We start from the raw sequence: 21464 nt of genomic DNA, 5'->3' as shown, positions 1-21464 counted from the left end.
AACTAGAACATAAATCACCACAGGTCTCCACCTCTTATTGAAAACCAAAACCAATGATGCAAAAGCAGGGGTACACACTAACGCAGGTGTGTGCTTCAATCTGATATTAAATGGCTTCAGGAAAGGTGATGAAACCCCAGGTTAATCTTGCACTAAAATATGAACAGGATGAAACGTCACTACTTGAGGACGGACAGATATCTTGCGGATTACCTGGGAAATTAGCAGTGATGGATAAAGAACCACATTTCACATGTAGCACTCATTTTAAGAACTGTCTTGTTTTTCTCTTTTACGCTGTCAGCCACATATAAGCATTTCACATCATAAAACGCCCTCTGCAATTACAAATGAGCTAACACCACTTTACCTGATCCTCACGCCTACGACTAATCAATGCAAGATTCAAGCGATCTCTAGGACCAAGAATAGAACTTACAATTTTAATAGCATTACTTCCTGTGGAATTCATTATTATTTTTGTTTAAACTTGAAGTATCTGATGACTGGAGTTTAGGAGTCACACTTCATAGCATTTACCACGTAGCTTTCAATTTGTTTCAGTTTGGTTTTATTTGTGGACTGAAAGGGTTAGAGATTCTTCCTCCTTATTTTCATAGAGCTGCCTTTAGTAACAAAAATAGAAGATCCCAATTCTGCCAGCCTTGCTTATCAAATTAGAGCCAAAAGTAATAAAATGGCTGTTGGAGAAAAGATTTTAACAAGGTGCCCAAACACTGTCATTTTCATAATATTATGCTCTATTAATATCTTTCCCAGTATTTTCTCAAAAACTTAAATAAGCCATAAAGCCTTTGAAAGATTGCCCACAATTTACAACACACAGTACACAAACTTTAATCTTACTTTACCCTTTTCTTTGTAAGTACTCACGCAGCTTCCAATGTCTAGTAAATATTATGTCTTCTCACAGATAACCAACCATTCAACTAATTGGAGATTTCTATTAAGATTTCTCCTAAACTCTCCCTTCCAGTAGCATTTATTCATACAAATTAATCTCCCTGAAAATCAAGTCCTACACTTTCTTTGTATTGTCAATTTCTGTAGGAGATACTGGTATTTTGGATTAACAGGTAAAAACCCTTTAAGTCTGGAGAATTTACTCCTACTGTAAGGTCTTGAAAGCACATTCTTAAACCATTGAAGATAAAACTCAATCTATTTTAGCGCCGTAGAACACATATTCCTCTTTTCCATCAATTGGCTTTGCTTTAATATTGATAACCAGTTTAAAAAACCCAACAACAGGGATCACTAAATATTAGGAAACTGACTGTCAAAAGCTGAACCTAATTTCAATTAATTTATAATGCAATTTCTGTCTAAAAACTTAGTTCTTTATGAGAGCATTAAACACAGAAAGCCTCATTTTACATTCATACAGATTTGTTCATGAGTCACCTCACAGCAAAAGATGAGATAAGGTGAGCACAAAACTAAACAAACATTCTCTCACTGGCTGTCTATCCGGTGACTTCCACCTGCCATGACAATGTTACATTATACCTGTGTCAATTCTATCAACACTAATTAATCTAACAATAACCTTCTCCTGAATCCTCCCTTCAGTATTTTAAAAGTAACAGTTATCTCATAAATCAAAATCCTTGTCTGATTGTCCTGGAGGTCTGTATGTAATAAAACTCCACTTACAGAAGTTGCCTGCAGGGGATGCTTCTTCCTTTATCTGTCCTTTTTGAAAGTAAAGACGGACCTAGTTTCTGACAGGTCGATCTGTGGGCCATGTAAGTCTGCAGTCTAACAGCCTTATATAACCATGAGGAGTTTCAACACAGGGTTTGGGGGTTTTGCCCACCTCCACGTAGTGGAGAAATTGAAATACTCTTAGAGCACATCTTGACACAGTCCCATAGCCCAGCCTACTGTAAAACAATTTCTATCATCGTACACTGGCAGACTGCACAGGCTTAAATCACACCAGGAAGCAGTCGGGACAGGTGGCTGCAAAAATATAGGTTTTCAGGGAGCCAAAACCTTACTTTTTGGAACCACTTTTGTTTAAGAAGTAGGTTTTCCCTGTCAGCCTCCAGGAACATAGCTCACTTCAGAAACACCTCTCAGAGGCACCGGCTGGCAGGACACTGCCAGATTGTTTCCAGTACTTTGGGTTTAAAACCATACAGGAATGGCATTTATAGTTTCATTGATTAAAAATAATTTCCCCTTCATTTAGGGAGACAAAGTCTTTGCATCAAGATAATGGGATCTAGTGTCTAAAAAGTCAGCAATATATCCTTTTGTGAAAGCCAGTCTTGGGGAGAAAGGGCACAATTATTCAAAAAAGTGTTTGCAGAAGAGACTGAGCAGTGTAACTGGCTGGAGATCTCTGCCTTGTTACGGATATTCGAGGAAGAAAGATGTGTGGCAGTGAGGAAATCGAAAATTGACGAGAACAGATAATGAGACCCAAGTCTGTCACCTCTAGCTGAAATCTGACCTAGGCTGAAAAGCAGCAGACAGCAGAGCTGCCACGTGTTGGGAAACAGAGGTCACCTCGGCTGATTCTGCTAAGCACCCTCATCTCCAAAGACATCAATAAGGCCCAGGAGGCCTATGTGAAGTCTGCCCTGCCTCTCCACCAGATATGAAGCCTTTGATTAGGAGAAGGGCCTTCTGATGGGGCTACACAGGTAACGCTTTGACTGCTTGTAGGAAGAAAGGATTCCCACACTCATTTTTTCTTCCTCCAGACTTGGCAAAAGTGTTTCTTTGCACAAGTGCAAGCATCTGAAATGGGTGCTCCCTGCTTCATGCCACCACTGCTCTCCCCATAAGGGTAAACTCAGCCAGCAACACGTTATCGCATTATTTATTCATGCGAACACTCCACTGCAAGGGGTCACGAAAGCCATGATCCTACAGGAATAATGTGAAACTGTGCCTGTATATGGCCATTGGCACGAGAGAGTGTATCTGCTTTCCCCAGACAAGCCAGAGGATGTTGATAAGGGTACAAGGCTTTTCCAGGAACAATAGAAAGATTGTGGGGTTTATTTTTACTTTTTAAGACCTGAACTATGCAAAACAACTTGAGAGTGATTTAACAAACAGCAGATTTCTAAAAGTCAAGCAGTGCCCAAAAAATACTTCTAAATAAAGATATTAGAGTTCAATGATTTGCAAAATATGGATAGATTTTTCTAACCTGTACTTTTGCAAAGGAGCTACAAAATGTTTTGGAGCTTAAAATTAAAAACATAAAAAGACGAAAAAACCCCCAACAAACATACCCCAAAACTATTGCAACATCTTATTAAGAAAAAAACCCCAAACAACAAAAGCTAAGAGTCAGGAATGCAAAACCAGTCCTGTCCTGCCTGTTGAACCACCTCAACTCTTCCCATTTCCACACATCCAGCACTAACATGCAGGTAGCATCCTCGTGCCTGCTCTGCAGCTGCAATAAATACTGCACCGTGAGAGTAACAGGTCTTGCTCCAGCCTTGCTGATTAGATAATACACGAAGTACCTGCCACCCTGGGCGGATCAGAGGAGTGTGCTGCCACATACAGAGTAGCCGGCATCTTGAAAGGGATGAAGCACATCTACAAATCCTGATTTTAATTCTAGTCTCAGCCTTCTTAGTCTTCTGGACAAATAATGCCTTTGTCTCCCTTACAGTTATGGGGGGGCAATAACGTCTGCCCTTACTAAAGTGCTACAAGTAAGGATCTCTCAGCCATTCCCTCAATGAGGTCAAAGTTAAACATAACAAATGCACAAGGCACCGTGAGCTCAGTGTGATTTTTATGGCCCAGACTCTACCTGAAGATTTGACAGTAAGAAACAAATATTTTCCTTGTGAAGCAGCACACTGGAAATGGAAGTAATGGATGTGCTAAAGATCTTTAAAACAGCATTATTGCTGTGTTCTGGGTTAATCAGGGCCATACAATTTGGTACAAAATTAATCATCTAGGACTGTAGTAATAAAGTCTCACTTGGAGGCTGCATCTCTGCTTGGCATAGGCCCAGGCATGCACACTATGTCAGATTGCTGAAAAACCACGGGGAAGAAACAGAAATAGTCATCTTCCCTACCCAAGTGCCTCAGGCATTCTCTCCATCACACCAAACAAGGAGACACAACATCTCCCATCACAACTTTGCTGGATTTAGTGCAGGTACAAGACATTTTTCTGTGCTCTTTCAGTCATGTGGCAACTAAAAGTTTCATTACAATAACGTATCAAATTTCTATCAAAATTAGCTTTATTTGCTCTTGGTTCTTGTTCCCAAAAGGCACACTAGGCAATAAAATAGATAAGACTGGTCTAAAATAAAACATTAACTCCTACTGACTGAATAATTTTCTCATTGACAGTGAAACAAATGCAAACTACTTAAACACTAATGACTCCTCTGTAAAACTCCTAGTAAATGAATGTTGGTGCTGTTAATTGCTATTAATTCTAGCTTAGTTATGATTTGTGGTATAGGCGGTTGTAGTACCTTTCACCAAAAATGCATCAAACTCAGCCACGCTCTGTTTCCTATTAATGTCATCATCTCTTGTAGAGCGGGGGGCACACACAGACTGGAGGCACCTGTTACACACCCAACAGGGCACTGCGTGCTTCTCCGGTTCAGGCAGCCAGCGCGCAGGGCTGGGCTGCTGAGGGGGGGAAAACCACACCACCAAATTACGTTTCAGTCTCTCTGTGCCTCTTATCTCCTTTCAGCTCCACTTGAGTATGCCAGAATGCCCTTGCCTCTGCATGTTGGGAACATCAGGAGGATGAGACTGCTCTCAGTTATCATACTGGTAACGAAGTATTTGGAAGCAGAGGAGAGAGGAGTATTCATGCCTTCTTCCTGTCTTCTTCTCATCATGAGCAGGACTAGACATAGGCTAGTCCCAGCTCTACACAGTAATTTAAAATCAATATAATCAAAGTGAACTTTGTCACCTCTGCTTCAGCTGAGTAGGTTTTTCATTCGAGTCCCTTGCCATTTTTCTCTCTGAAAATAAGTTCTTCAGTTTCTAGTCTGCCTTGAAATGAAATAAAGCTATCCTTGGCTTCAACGGCATGTAAGCAGTCTCTCAAGAAACGCAAGAAAAACAAGACAAGAGCAAACTTCTACCATTTGCACACTCCAAAATTCAAACACAATGATCTGTATTAATTATTTAGGACTCAGATATTTATACCCTTTCAATTATATTGAGCATTACTTATCCTCCAGGGAATTGTTACCCTCCCTTAGCACAAAAGAGAGGACCAAAGTGCATTTCTTACACTTAGTAATAAGATGGTAGCACCTAAGGGCTGACCTTTCCCACAGATGTACATTCACTCTGGAATACAGGCAGTAGGCAAGCCTGACAGGCTACACAGCAATGCCCCGAGGAAAGGAACAGTTACTAGTACCCGAAGATCCTACCACCAGACCATCGCTGTAGGTCCTAGTGGGAGGATTTACAGCTAGCATTTTGTACAGAAGAAATCACCAGCTAGACTTTGTTAATCGTGTTATCATGCGCCCTAATTCATACATCTCTCCTACAGCAAAACCTTTTTATTACAGAATTTCAAAAACCAATACTTGAATTTTAAACTTTAATATGAACTTACATTTTAAAACATTAAATTATCCAGCGAAGCGGACGTGAATGTGAAAAAGGGCCATTTCCTCCATCATGTCATTAAATTTGAAAGTACTTATTTATTTTAATAAGTTGAGATGTCCATATGCCAGGAAATTAACATCAAAGAATGTTAAATATGCCCAGTATCACTTATGGAGCACTATGCATTTTCAAAAGTAGCATAACTCAGCAAAACTACTTTCCCTGCAGTTACTTTTTATTGCAGTTTCCAATAGTATTTGGGGGAAAAAGCTGAAAATGTTTACTGTACTCTGCACTCCAGCTCTAACAGACATCACAAGATGCAATGTTGAACCAGGTATCCAGGCACCACAACCACCTTCCCTAATTTAAGGTCTTCTGTTAATGCAAAACAAATGGTTGTCTACCATGTACTCTTCCAAGGTTTTCTGTGCAGACCTCTTCATTGATCAGGACCATGGATGGCCTCAGACAGAAGGGCTGCAGGGACTTGCACCGTTTCCTCTGAGCAGTTATACTTCGCTTAGCACAACAGCACAGAACTGTGACCAACACTTTGCTCACTTGAACTACCCAGACATTTTCCACTATTAAGAACCCATCTGCTGAAATGGCAGAGACTTCCTTGCAGAAGCAGGACTTAACTGGCATGTACTCTGAAAAGCCACTCATGAGAGCTTGCAATTTTGACTAGAGGTCCATAATGGATGAGCCTTGTTTCCTAAGGAAACAGACTTCTGCATTTGATCCTTCTATTGCAGCCGGTCTACCAATTCCCCCTCTCTTACCTACCACTTTTGAACCTGCCAGCTAACTGATCAAATCCGAGAGAAGCGGGTGATCTTCAGATGCATGATAGCCACTGGTTTCATGAAGTGAAAGCATCAACACACAGAACAGTGGCCCAAAGCGCTACTGAAGGCTGTGAAAGAAGCTTAAAGCTTCTTAGGCATTAGAGACTTTTCACAGGAATATGAAGCACCTAGCTGCTCGTAAAGCCGTATAGTTCTGATTTTTTTAATGGCAAAGAAAGGGAAGGATCTTAGTACCTTCTCCAGCTCATAGTCCTCACCTTGTTACACCCTGCTTCAGCCATTCATGCATTTAACAACAAGCCATATCAGATGGCTTCTACAAGTTTAAAGTAGAGGTAACTTGGCTGTGTTTGCACTGAGACCAATTAAGTCCTGCACACATCTGAGCAGGCCTTGTGCAATATAAACAGTAGCTGAACCACATATACCAAACCCTTCTTTATAGAAGTCACATCCAATTCTCTCTGCAAACTTATCTTCACATAGCAAATACCCTTCCTCAGAGATAAGCGTATGATAATACCATTGCATGCAGATAATTGCCTCAATTTCAAGTCTCCAGCAACAGAAATATAAATTAAAAACATGATCTGAAGTGCCACAGAAGTTTCCAAGTTGGAACATATCCAAAGTTCATGTCACCTCTGGTTAGGAGCAGACTAGCATCTGGCATGTAAAATGGCTTTTCATATCCCAAGGGGCCAGAAGGCTTCAGCAGCAGCCTGAGACACACCACCACACCTCGGGAGCAAAAGACAGCATGTAAAACTGAACATGAAGTGATCTAAACTCTCCATGACTTCACTGTCATTGTTACCTCAGGGTAAATCTTATTTCTGTACTTGAGAAATACACTCGCACAAACGCAAAGCAAATCATGTAACATCCAATTCTTCAGAGTGCGTCCACTTACCGATTTGTTCATACAGGAGCTCGGCACATGGGATTGACCCAAATGCTCAAGGACCAGATGATGTGAAATACATCAAAGTCATCCTGTGAGGTCAAAAGCATGTGATCAACATTTAAGTGACCTTCGTCACCTCAGCTCTAGCTACGAGTGTATTACAAGTGAGTTGGGAAGGGGACAGGAGATATATGTTTCACTATTCCACACAGGAAAAGGAACAGAAATTACCTTCACATGCCAATATACATCACCTTCAGGCATTCAATTGCAAGGTCATTTCTTCTTTTGTTCATTTTTGAGGAAATTTATACATCAAGACAGTGGAGAATATTTCTGACCTGTTTCCGAGACTAAGAATGCTATGTGAAACAGTTACTCCTGAACTTTCTGGCAGCTGGACAACTGAGATGTTGGCCTGAATGCTCTAATTACAGCAAGGTAAAAAAAGCAGTATGGGCCAGCTACAGGAGATCTCAGTTCGGCCCTCTGCTCAGCCAAATTAGGGTAATCTGAGACATGTCACCCAGCCTCTCTGCGCCCTCCTGGTCTTTACAGCTGTGATCACAGTATGACCTTACCTTATAGCAGCTACGCTGGGATAGACATGTATCAGCCTACACGCCTGCAAGGCTGTAATCCTGTGGTAGTGTGGAGCAAACAGGCGTGAAGTAAGACTGCATTCGAAGAGGAATGTAGGGGAGGAAGGGTGTACTTTGGTCACCAATCGAATAGAGCAGCTTAGGTTAAACTTGGCAGTACTGTTTGGAAGACAACAGGCAGGATTTTCTTTGAAATGGATAAAGGTGGAAGGCTCCTTTGGTGGAAGAGTAACTTGCTGGTCAAGTCAGTTCACTTCAGTATTTTTAAAGCAGTTACTCATCTCAAAGGTATCTCACCTTACTGAAGATTCAACCATAAACACTCCATGAGTCAGCAATGCCCACTAGTACTATGTCAGCTCAAGTCGCAGTCTTCATCTTTCTGCTCCTAATTCTTCATGAATGCAAACAGTCATCTCACTAACTGTCCTGAAAACATTATCAACGCACAGTCACACTCACCTCACAGCTGGGCAGTGTTAAGAGATGGGAGTGGGTGGGAACACATACTTAGGAATCATTCATTCAGGGTTCAATTGAATTAAACCTACTTACTTTCCCAGCTCTACAAAAACAGAAGCTTGATACTCAGGTTCTCAGTAAGGCTTGACATTACTGTTATATTGCAGAACAACATACCTCTTCAATAAATCATTCCAGTGCCAACAGCCTCCCTCAGATACGAAGGCTACAGAGATGACCCTTAAGAGTTCAGAGGAGAGTTAAAAACATTTCCAGAAAATCACTCAAGTGCTGTTTAAAGATGTAATTTATATGCACAGCTCCACACTCCATTGCAGGGTTTCATATTTATTTAATTTGATGGTTAAAAGTCTGCCCATCCAACTCTGTGGGCAGAGTCTTTAATAAAAAAACTTTGTAATTTAGAGCCAAATGTTCAGTGTATTGAATCTGAAAAGAATGTCTTCTTACTCAAGCCCAACATTGTCCCAACCCTGCTGGAAAAAACTAAGAGCACCAAACAGACTGAGAGCTCCAACAAAGCAGCCGGCACAGGGAGAAGTTCAGTTTGCTGCTGAAGAAAAAATAAATCTCCATAGCTGGATCATCTCCAGGAAGGCCTCCTGTTAGCTCAGGAGCTTCTCAACACCTGTGCTACTGACACCGTCTCCCCCAAGAAAAGGCCGTCTCCAAGGCAACCAAGATCTCTTCAATTAGCATTTGATAAGGTTGGATGTGTGGCCTAAGAATCAGTGCACAGCACTGAGACTCCCACTCTGCCGTACACCACATGGGGTCTATCAAAGAAGTTACTTAACTGTCCTGCCCTTCAGTTCCCACCACGTAAACACATATTCCTCAGGGATATTCTCCCTCCACTGCTAAGCCCTCATACTGCACTACCAACTGACACCTCAGAACAGCCATAAATGAGACACTTTTTAATTCTACCTTCCACTGACAGGCATGTGACCTTCAACACAGAAGAAATGCACGGGACCTCTGCCCACCTGCAGCAGAGGCTGCCCCACGGGCAGCTGGCCAGGTGCTGGGTGGCAATGCCCTCCAGCAGCCCACCGCTGCACTGCTCCTGCTCGCTCATCCCTTTGCAAGAACCCAGCGGGGAGACTGACTCCTCCGGCAGCCAGGGGCTCTTTTTTCAAGGATCATAATGCTGAAGAAGTACAAGTCTTCGATGCCACATTCTGTACGATGGAGACACTTTCTGGGAAGAGGGAAAGATAGGGCAATTCCGGGAGCAGAGATACTGAAAAGATTATATTCTGAACAGCAACTGGAATGACACAAAGCAGCCATCTGACATCACAAGAATAACAGAAATAAATTTACATCTACTGCATCAACTGCAGTACTGGCCTTGCTCAGCCCTTTCATACAAAGACTCCACTTATATCCTGCAACTAGAATTCTGATTCATTCCTTGATTATTTCATGCTTGGACTATTGCAATAATGTTTGTGCCAGCTTTTTTTTTTTTTTTTTTTTTTTATCCACACACTACAAGGCTATTCAAAGCTTCCCTGCTTGCTTTCTTTCTCACTGCAGTATCCTTGCTGTTCCCATACTTTTTTCCCCATTGTTATTCTCCTATATGCATTCAGTTACATATGAAATCAAGACTGGAAGTTCAATGTATTACTGCAATCATTCAAGAACCTCAAGGCAACAGCAGGCTCCAACCTTCTATGTATTCTCCAGTCCATTTGCTGAGCTTGTATTACAGCTGCTACCCAAATACTCCATCTTTCTTTTGTATGCTTAAAATATAGTCATTTTACATGTTTTTATGTCTAAGGAGCTTGAAATATTTTATACTATTTCCTATTTCAATGCCTAGAAATCAGCTAAATTGACAACTTTTTGCTGCACTTCAGCACACTTTCGGTTTTATGGAACAGTGCGCTGGTTGTTGTCATTCCAGAGGTTTTCTACAAATGTCCCAGTGTTCACATTGAAAGAAAATGCAACAAAAAGCACAGTACGTTTAAAGAAGTGAGAGGTTCCCCCATCTCCAGCAAAAGCAGCTCTTTGTGCTTCCTCACTTCAGCACAGATATAGCCAGAGCTATGATTGCAGCAGTGCAAAGTAAAAATACTTTGGTATAGTATTAGAACAACTATATCTGAAGGTCTGAAGATTTCATCTAGCATCTGCTCTAGTTGTTTTATCCTTTTGAACTGTGGTAGGGAAAACTTCTTGAAAGAATGATAGTTGAGGGAACATCCGGCTCTTTGCACCTCTTATATTTAAGCTTCTCAAAGCTGGTCATCTGCCAAAGGCCTATCTACTAAGAAACAGCAAAGAAAGAATTCAGAGCATTCAAAAAAATCAGAGATTTGCTTTAATGTATTTAAATAATGAAAAACCATCAACTTCCAGAAAGAACCTTGCCAAATAAGAACTAAAATAAAAAAGCAAGCAATTTCACCATAACCATGTCCAACATTTAAAAATTTCAGTCAACCATTTCATTACAAACTGGATACCACGATTGACTATAACTGTACTTGGAATAAACTGTAAGCATGCCGCAGAAGAAAAGGTGGCAAGAAGAGAGAGCAAACAGTATTAATGGTATTCAATAAGGAAATCGTGTCTGTGTCTAAGTAGAAACTAAATTACTATCCGAGGTTTTCTTAGCAGATTATTTAGAAACTTGCCAATAGACAAACAAAGTAAATGACAAGACTCTCAATCAGAGCTGTGTTCCCCCGTAATGTGGCTTAGTAAAAATGATACAGACTTGGACTCTGGCAAGGCTGGCTCTCTTTAAAGGACTGCTAATGTTAAATACTCAACACAAACGTGACTGTAAAGTCCTTATTTGTGCTAGCTTATGGTTAGGAAGATATATCCTGTTCTCAGGGACAGGAACTTGAAAACTCATTTCTTCATTCTCATAATAAAACCAAAAGATAGTATTTTGTATTCGTTACTTCGTAATGCAGAAGAGCTAAAGAAAGATAAAAAGCATTCTCCTCGACATCCTCTAGTAAGGACACGTTTTGGTACAGGTTCTGCAGACAAGTATGTGTCTAGTGCACATTTCTACAGTGCCTAGCTCCATGGACACGAAGACTCATGACCCAGTACCGTCAGAATACAAACAATCAAAATATACAGATGGTATTTCCTGTTTATTTGAGAAAAGACACAGCAGTATACCACTTGCTTTAGCTATGCACATTAAAAATCAGAGTTCATGCACTGACAGTAACAGCAGACTCTCAAGCTATGGTTTTCCACATTTCTGTTATGAAAGAGTGTAGCGCTGATTTCTGGAACAACTGTTACTCTAATAGGATTGCACATGAAAACAAATGCAACACAGCTGGCTTCAGCAGGGTTCAGCAAAGACTACCAATCATCTCTGAGGAATGGAGATAAAATATTCAAGGCTCAGTTTACTGATCAGATCAGATATTAACGGGAATACTTTTCCTAGACCTCTCAGCTTAGTTCCTCTTTAGAAAGTCAGCTTAAATGAGTGAGGAAGGGAAAGAGCCAGAACCTACTCATTTTGACCATCCTGTGTTTAACAGAGATGAGTAGTCTTACAGTGGAACGATAACTGCGCACGTGGTATGCCAGAGTTTTGGTCAATATCAAGATTTATTATTCTGAGGGACAGAAAGAGTGAAATACTGACCATGGCAAATAGGCCATTAGTTACCTCTCAGCTCAATAAGTCTTTATGTTTTCCTTACTATGTGCTGATTGTTTCCTGTCTAATTCACATTAGCAGCTTATTTAATAGAACACTCAGCAACGAGAGAGAAATTCACACATTTACGAACGACATCACCAAGTTACATTTCATCACAGTTAACACCATTTGCTATTCTTTCAGGAAATAACCTTTACTGATCTTCCCTGTTTTAATGCCAGCAATTGCTTTTGAGATGAACACTCAATTCTTATATTCCCCACCAGTTGTATTTTAAATAATAGCATCTTAAAGGACAGCAGTGACAGTCTAAGTGTTGCGGGACAAAGCATTCACACAGTTAGTGCCCACTAGCATGACAGCATGGCCACAGTTCCTATTCTTAATGGACACTTTTCCTCACTCACGGGGTCATATCCCTTACTCTTGTGAAGCCTACTTTTCTTCTATTAACTTCTACTAATGTTCATGGTAGTTGCATAGAATCTTGGAGAGAAAGGATCCCACATATTCGACAGAAAACACATCAGTAAGGACACAGAAAAAGAACAGAAGCATCATATGTAGTGCTAATAATTTCACACAAATTGAAGGATCAAAGACACAAATAGGAAAGAGATGCCTTGAATACACCGTAAGATTAAAGAGAAAAACAACTGTATGCATTTTCTACATGGGTTCTCCTTACAAAGCCATAGTTAAGTAAACAGACAACCCCCAACACATATACATGCTTGGCTACTGTCTGCTTTTTTGTTCTCTGAGAAACTCTAACGGTTCTGATTACTTAAAATAGAGCATTCCTTGAATGAGTCAGCTTCCAACAGTAAGGCTGATCAGTGGAACAGTCACCAAGAGAGCAAGGCACACCAGCCCCGCCAGTGCTAGCACCACAACTCAACTGGGAAACTCTGGTAACAAAAGCACCATCACCTACAACATCCAGCCCCAGGACAGTGCAAACTCCCATTCTATATCCATAGTTCACATATGTTAATAATTAGACATCACATATCTGAAGGCTCAAAAAGGAATTTCCTGATTTAGGTAACCGAGTAAGGAGGAACATTTCCCCATAGCCACTTCTGGTTTTCCACAATCTCATGCAATGATTGTCACATTAGTTTTACATAATAGTTTTTCAGAAAAGCAGCTGTGAGTAGGTATAGTCCCTTCAGAGCTACTAGCACTTAAGATACAAGCATCTGCATCAATATCCGATACTGTAATCTCCTCCTAAAGTCCTGACCTTCTCACTATCCATTTTTTCAGCCTACTGCAAGGCTAAAGAGCATCTGCTCAGGTCACCAGCAAAGTGTTCTCAGCGTCAACAGATGCAACATTTGACATTGAGAGGCATCTTTAAATATCTGGAATATTATGCTCTGACGTAGCATACACTACACAAGGGAGGGCTAGTCAGAAAGCCCTGGATCTGCTCGATGTCTCAGTTGCATATTTCTGTAGGATTTCTTTCTAAGTTTTGTTTTATTTTAAAAAACAGCTTATGTATTTACAAAAATATTTCTGTGCTAATGACAAGGCACCCGAACTACTGTCACTACTGTGGGTATTAGAAACATACCGAGTTCTGTGGCAATTATAAGGATGTCCTAGACATCATTTCAAACTTGTCCATTCAGTGGATAGCCTAACGGAAAAGATTATTGTGAAAAGACTACACTGAAGCACATTCATGATCCATACCTACTTCTTGCTTTGACTGTGCTTTACCTATCCCACATTCCTGTTAGACTACAAGTAATGGGGCCAGTTGCAATTTAGGAAGTCTTTGGCAAACCGTAAGACACGATCATGGAATAAATACTTCGCCAAAACATACAAATACACACACGCAGAGAAACCCTGCTAGAAATGTAGTTGGAGCTTCCTGAAAAATCCGAAAAAGAATATCTAGGAGATTTCAGTCTGTTCACTTTTACAGTTCCTACTTAAAGACAAGTTTAGTCTTCGGTTTTCAGTGTTTGCTCACTTCTGAATTTGGTTTAAAGAGCTGCTAGTGTAGACATAATGAAGTCTGTTCTGAAAGGCTGATTGTGTTGCCTTCTACCTTTTTGACAGAACCCATTTAAAACGGGCCTTCTTCATTTAATTATCTAGTCTTTATTTTTGCAAGTTTTATTTTTGAGCTGGAATAAACGTCTACAGACATACTTCTGACTATAACAACAGGCTTATTTTATAAGGCTTAAAAATAGTTTTCTTTACAATCAGCCAGTGAAGCAAGAGCTCTGTGGTGCTGGCTCCGTGGCTCTGTCCAGGGCACATGCAGTACGAGCACAGGGCACTGCGGTTCACAGGGTCCTGTCGCAGGACATTTAGGTATGTAGGAGCCTATGTTATAGACCCAAGGGCTGTCTGACTCCTGATCAATAATTAAGTTTTATTCACATTAAAATCGTGTGCCTGAGAGGAGCACTGTTACCAGGCAGCACACAATAATGCTACAAGATCTCTTATGAAACCAGGAAAATTCCTGATTCTCCAGAGTTTAAACCAGCTCCTGGACCATCCACCCTCCACAAGAGCATGGAGCCACAGAAGGGTTTCCTACAGGCTACAGAGGAATTACTCTAAAAGAACAGCATAGGACAGATAATATCCTGTGGAAAAGAAAAGACTTGAGGGCTCTCTGCAATATGGCTTTTGCATATTGCAATAGTGTTACTTTTTTTTTTTTTTTTGCATATTGCAAAAACAACCATATTGCAATACAGCAAAATTATTTGCAATAGCAAAAAGGCTATGCCCTTTTTCCACCCCTGGGCAGGAAAGCCACAACTGGCTGGCTGCATTCAGACCTCTCCACCCCGACCAGGATTTATTACAGAACACTTAAGCCCCAAAATACAAAAGCTCTCTGCAAGCAGGCAGGCACAGCCATAAATGTAAAGAGGTTTCTGCAGCTATAAATCAGTACCACTCAATCAAAATCAATATAAAGCCACAGTTCAGCCTAATGCAGACCCAGCAGACGTACAGGCGTGCTGGTCAATATTGGGGTTCAACAGATAGCTGTCCACTGACAGCTGTTGGAAGCTGTCCTGGTTGTATTTGTAGAATCGTAGAACCATTTAGGCTGGAAAAGGTCTTTAAGATCATTTACTCCATTTGGCAAATTCCCTTAGAAGAAACTTCAGATTCACCAGCGCACAGTCTAGGATAACTTTCTTCCCTGGCTGTAATTGCTGGGGCTGGGCCAGCAGATGTTGTACAACTAACCGGAGGGGAACTGGCCTAATCATTTGAGGATAGGAAAGGGAAGCAGCCTACCAGATAATGTTTGTAGAAGAGTCTGGAAGCCATTGGTACAGGCTAATTGCTTACTGCAGAGTAAAGTTTCCACTCTCCATTGGCTCATTTGATGTAAATTTCCTAGTCATGTCCAAAACCCTGCCCGTAGGACAATCATTAGCACAAACTGCTTAGTCAAGCCCTGCTCAGGTTTCCTAGGAAATATTCTGGAGAATGAGGAATCAAGGAGAAACAGATAACAGTCATCCTCCTCACTGTACTCTGCTAGAAACAAACATCTGTCTGGCATCTGGCTCACCATTTACTCCCACCTTCAACCTAAACACAGAAGCTAGGCATTTTCATTACTTCTGGTCACCTCAGTGAGCAAATCTGGACAAAAAACATCAGATAAGGGACGCTGAACATCCCACATAGAGCTGGAAGGAACCAAGTGAGGGGAAGAGAGAGGGAGAGACTCCTACATATTAAAAGCCAGGACGAAGCAGCAGCCTATAGAAACATCCCGTTTCTAACGGAGCACAGGCTAGGCTCCTTTCCGCCATCTGATTGCCATCTTGATTTCGTCCCTTTCTCAGGAAGATGCTGGAAGTACTGAGACTTCTGTAGGACACAGCATCAACCCTGGAAAATTCCTTTAGAATCTCTACTTGTCTTTTCCCTCTCAGACACAACCCAAATCATTGCCTGCATTCACACTTAGCACATGGCCCTGTCCCTCCTGCTCCCAGGCACACATGGGGCTCAGCAGGGCAAAGCTGCTCCTCCTTGCAGGCAGAAACAACAACACAGCTCAGGACACCAGATCTTCATCTACCTCCAAGATGCTCTTGCTCAGATGCAGTACACACATGACCCACATAGCCAGGGCATACAGTACGTAGGCTGTTTGCTCACACGTGTACCTCAAGTCACAAAACCATGGATGAAGACCCAGGTTCTGCAGCTGGAATACTTTGTCCCAAACCACGTTTGCCTGGAATGCCCCTTCAAATCACCCTGTTCAAACAGTAGCCTGACAAAGCATCCTAAGAAATGATATTACACCCTCTTCTGGTTTCTTGACAACTGCTGGTAAATATATCATTCCCACCTTTTCCATCTCCTAATTTACTCCTTTTATCAGCAATAGCGACTAAAAGGTTCTAATTAGATAGCACTAATCAGGTAGAATGGCATGTGATTGACAGCTGAGAAGTCACTATCTATTCTCTGAAAAACAGATTGACTATTTTCCTCATAGAAGCGGGAGATTTATCAATAGACAAAACTATGAAAAACCCCAAAAGGTAAGGTGTAATTACACATCAGGACTATACATTTTATTTTGACATAAATCTAAAAAGGATTTGTGGGTGGTAAAAGCTTTTTTAGAGGGGTGAACAAGCGATACTACTCAAAGGAAAAACACCACCATCACAAAAATAGAATTAGGAAAACTGTCTATGCATAAACTGGTGTTAGATAGATTTGTGGGGGGTTTATGCTTTGTTTGCTTGCTTTGGGGGTTTTGGGGCTTTTTTTTGGTGTGGTTGGTTGGTTGAAGGGCATCTTTCTGTACATTTTTTGGTGACAGAGACAAAAAAAACCCTGCCAAGTGGAACTTAACTTGTAATATTTTACACAAGACAGCAGATAGGAACCGGCCATTCATTCCAACATACAAATTTTCCTCTATTTTCTTATTTCTGCTCTTAATGAGTTTGGGGGCTTAAAAATCTGAAGTTATTTTAAGCTGCAATATAGAAATAATATCTTGTGGCAACATTTGTCCATCTGATTATCTCAAACTTTAACAAAAGTGCCCATTTGTCCTACATTACTATAATATTTAATTTTTCTTGCCCGACTACATTGAGATACCTTGTATTTAGAGATCTAATAGAGAAATCTTGTGACTTCTGGTATTTTGTACATCAATGGAAAACAACCTCTAAGTATACCCATAAAATTTCATTTCCACTGAAATTTATGGTCTGTATAAAAGAAAGGAGTTGGCAGTTAAAAATCAACATTTGTCTGTTTATCTGGTATCAGTATTCAATCTTCCTAGAAAATAGTATTTATCCTTCTGCTAAAAGCAGGCCCGCACAACATTCCTCTCTGATGAGCACCAAATGTTTGAAATGCATCTCAGGTCTTCCAAAAAAGCAAGCACAAGTTCATTACGATGTTTGAAATCTTGAACTAAAAACTTCCTAGATATTAGACATTTTCCCCCAGAGTCAACATCACTATTAATAAGATTTCAAGTTCTTGGTTTTTTTAACAACTTCAAATACAGGCTTGGAATTTTCTAGACCTGAACCATCCATCAAACCATACATCAAAGACATCACTCTGAAGTATATTTTGATTTGTGGCACTTCAAAATTGTGCAGACACATCAGGTTTTCCATAAGAGTTGTAAGAGCAGTGGGACAAACAATCAAATACCCTCCCAATGTCCTGCCTTCTCAGCATCATGCATCCTGGTGTGATGCTGCACTGACAGGTCTCATCGTCGTTATTATATGCTACTGCAAAAATATATGCATACAAGGAAATAATTGTAAAATATTTAGGGTTTTTTTGTTTGCTTGTTTTTGGGGTTTTTTTATCTGGATATATATATGGATGCCTTCAGTCTTCCTAGATGGCTTGACAGGGTAAGCAAATTATGAGCTTGGGAATGTACTGATTAGACAGGATAAGTAAAGAAAAATTTGTGAGACTATGCCTTTTTAAGGGTGCGTTAAACTAAAAGAAGGCAGAGAAGGAACAGAATAACAAGGCAAATCTTGCAGGTAAATGGCATAAATGCAAGAAAGGAGAGGATGCCTGTAGAGGCAGTTTTGCAAGGAAGTCAGCAGAAGAAAATTCACTGTAAATCTAATCTAAACTATTTCTGAGCATAGTAGTAGCAAAAAGCAAGTAAACAATTTGATTTTGGAGATATTTTACGTTTCAGTCCTCTGAAGAAGTCAACTCACCCGAGTATGCCCAGTAAGGATCCCCCGAAGCCTTTCGCCTCCGTATCTGCACAGAACTACCATGTCTGTTTTCATGCAGAGCACCAACGTAACCTTCAGTCAGAGCTGGAAAGAGAAAAAGCATAAATCATTAAGAAAGTGCTATTTACTCCCTAGAGTTTACACTGCTGAGATTAAATCTTTGCAAAAGAGACTACAAAGTTGGCATTGCTTAGAAAACATTTAACAGGCACGTGAAAACCCACCATCCCAAGATGATTCACAGAAGCCAGGACTCACTGATGTTGTTATTCTGATCTGGCACATGCCTGCATAACTCCAGTAATTTCCATAAAGAAATTCCAATATACGCAAGTATGAACCAAGTCATATGACCAAGCTTCCTCTGTCCAGACCCAAAAGACAGCTTCCTTTGCTAGTGGTTACCAAGCTGCTAATTGTAATTCAACACCAAAATTATCAAGATCCTTAGAAGAATACAGATGCAAGTGTGTGTAATATGCCAGTACAGTGTTACCCTGGTTATCATAACTGTACCTGTTTTAAAACTCATCTGAAAAGCCCATGTAGAACTGATTCACTCAGGACTGAATTAACCTCCTCCATGCAGAGCCCCCGGACCTGAGTCCACAGCACACTGGGTAGCAGTCCCAATACAAGCAAGGCTTGAGTAACGTCACTTCATGCAATTCACTGAAGCAAGACAGACATGTAGCACTGCCTTCTAGCCCGAGGAAGGTTGCATATGTCAGACAAAATAGCCAGCTGCAATACCAATGCCTTGCAACATGAAACCGAGAAGCCAGTAATGAAAAAAATCTTTGTAAGACTTCACAAGCTAGAACAAATTAAATTCATCAACCAAAACAGATAAGAACACATCCTACATTGCATCCCAGGATTTTCTTTTATACATCAAACCATATATTATTTTCTCTTGTAAAGGAATGCTTAACTTCCATAAGGTCATTTCAGTTTTTTACATACAAAATTTTCTTATTGTTTCTATGCATCTGACTGAACCAAACTGGACGTATGTAAATTCACAAATGTCAAGAGAAAGTCTATGATAGATCCAATTATTTTTTCTCAGAGCACCTGAACCAAAAACTTTTCTGCTATAGTAAACACGCACAAACAAACCAAAAAAAACCCCACCTTACATCCACAAACAAAGAAGAACAAATACACAACCACTGGCTTTATGGCAATTTAAGTCCAACTGATCCCAAACCACTTGTTTGATTAGTAATAAACAAGCTGAATAATTCAAATTAAAACTTCAGAAAACAATGTAAAGTACTGCTACCCGTATGCAGTCACCAAGCACCATATTCCTTTCTGTTTCCAGGTCAACCACATCTGGGCTGAAGCTAAGCTTGTAACAGGACTTTACTGAACATCAAGCACCAGTAAGTCAGCATTTGGCTTTCTTTCCCTTTAGAAAAGCTTCTGGGTGACACCTCTTTGGTATCAGAGTAGCAAAGAGCATGCTGTGTCTGAGGACTATCCACATACGCTATACGGCTCTATAGATAACCTTCACTCCACAACATGGATCATGGATTTCTGCAGATTCTGGAATCCTGAAGTGGTAGAAAGTCATTCAGTCTCAGGAAAGCTATTACAGGTTTGCTCCTGCCAAATTTTCTCTTGTGCAAGCAAAGGTACTAATTGTGCAATTTATTGTGAGCCTCTGATTTGAATGAGTTTTCCAGATTTCCTGGCAACTTCCTAAATGCTAGTTCACTTCAGGCTGCAAACTAGAAACACTGGAACATGTCACGCTACCAGGATTTGTAGGCAACACAATATCACATTCCTCTTCTGGTTTACCTTAACATGTCTATCTGGCTGGGGGGCAACAGACACTCATTTCAACAGGAATGAACAGGTAAGGGATGTGGAGACCCACACCCTCTCAGGGAGGCAGGGGAAGCAAAACAAAAATCCAAAAACCCGAGCAAAGATCAGAGACCATGAAAGTCCCAAGGAAGAGAACATCGGAATAAACTAAGTGGATGACTGTAAATGCTATCAGTAAAAAAGGTCCAATTATTCATTTTCATATCACATGTGCTGAGAAATACACCTACAGACTCTCCTTATTACAAAATAAAAGACAACAGCAGCTTTCTTCCAAGCATCCTTTACATAGAGGAGGCAAATAGATGTGAGGCTTCCGTCACCCAGAAAAATTGATTCCTGCAGGCAGATGAAAGATTTCGCCCTGCCCCCTACAAGGAATAAGGTACTCCTGCAGGTACCTGCCCAGTGAGCCCTTCTCTGGCTTACTCACCATCAGACGAAAGAAACTACATCTAAATAATCTATATTTGTTCAAAGTAAAAAGGCTCTGAGTCAATGCAAACCATCTGAAGTTCTAAACCCCTTTGTACTCCCGTAGCTTGAACCATCAAAAAGCCACATGGCAACCACGATGTGGCTATGAATCATACCATTGATTTTCAGTATCCTCTGTGCAGAAAATTAAATTATGCAAATCCAAGCCTTCATGCCTAACCTTAATATAAAATAGAACATTTGCTTCAGTCAGCATCTTATTTATGCAATTAAAACCCTGACATTCTTGTAAAAATATGCAGGTTTAGTTTTCTGCATAGACACTTAATAGATCTGTACATTTATCTATACTTATAAATGGTGAAGAGCCATTCTGTACACAAATTTATTCCCACCAAAAAGGATGTTACAAACTAAGAGGGCAGCTGAAGTATGTGTCAATAGAACTGTGGGAAGGAGCTTGCTGGTTATACCACCAAACATCTTCTGTAGGACTGAAAAAGAAACAAATTGGAACAGCCTGTTCTAAGTAAAATCCTGCATCATTTTTAGGCAGCCCAGCATTAATGTCAATCATCCCTTTACAAACGTGCAATAATTCAGTAGTCATTAGCAATGTAGAGAAGATATATGTTAACTGGATAGCTGCAAAAACTCTGGGAAGAGGATGACAGGTCAAGATCTCCGGCAAGCCTGTGAACTAGAAAGGTAATGGTGTGTTTCTTATCAAAAATCAGGACACCACCTTCTTCCCTAAGCCAGGTCCATTGCCTTGTCTGTTCACTGTATGACCACGCATGTCTGGATGGGGCCACACAAA

General features: G+C 40.6%; 1 protein-coding gene across 1 annotated transcript in view; it reads right to left on the bottom strand.

Moving 5' to 3' along the window:
* Window positions 1-21464, bottom strand: part of PTPRG (protein tyrosine phosphatase receptor type G) — a 427945-nt gene that overhangs the window by 303691 nt on the left and 102790 nt on the right. Inside the window, exon 2 of the mRNA XM_080382926.1 lies at window positions 18341-18445. Coding sequence (XP_080239052.1) covers window positions 18341-18445 — 105 coding nt within the window. The remainder of the gene's footprint in view (window positions 1-18340; window positions 18446-21464) is intronic.

The sequence above is a fragment of the Falco punctatus genome (genome assembly GCF_963210335.1).
Source record: "Falco punctatus genome assembly, chromosome: 4".
Classification (NCBI taxonomy): Eukaryota; Metazoa; Chordata; class Aves; order Falconiformes; family Falconidae; genus Falco; species Falco punctatus.
Note: the sequence above shows the minus strand (reverse complement) of the source record. Positions and strands in the feature narration are given on the sequence as shown.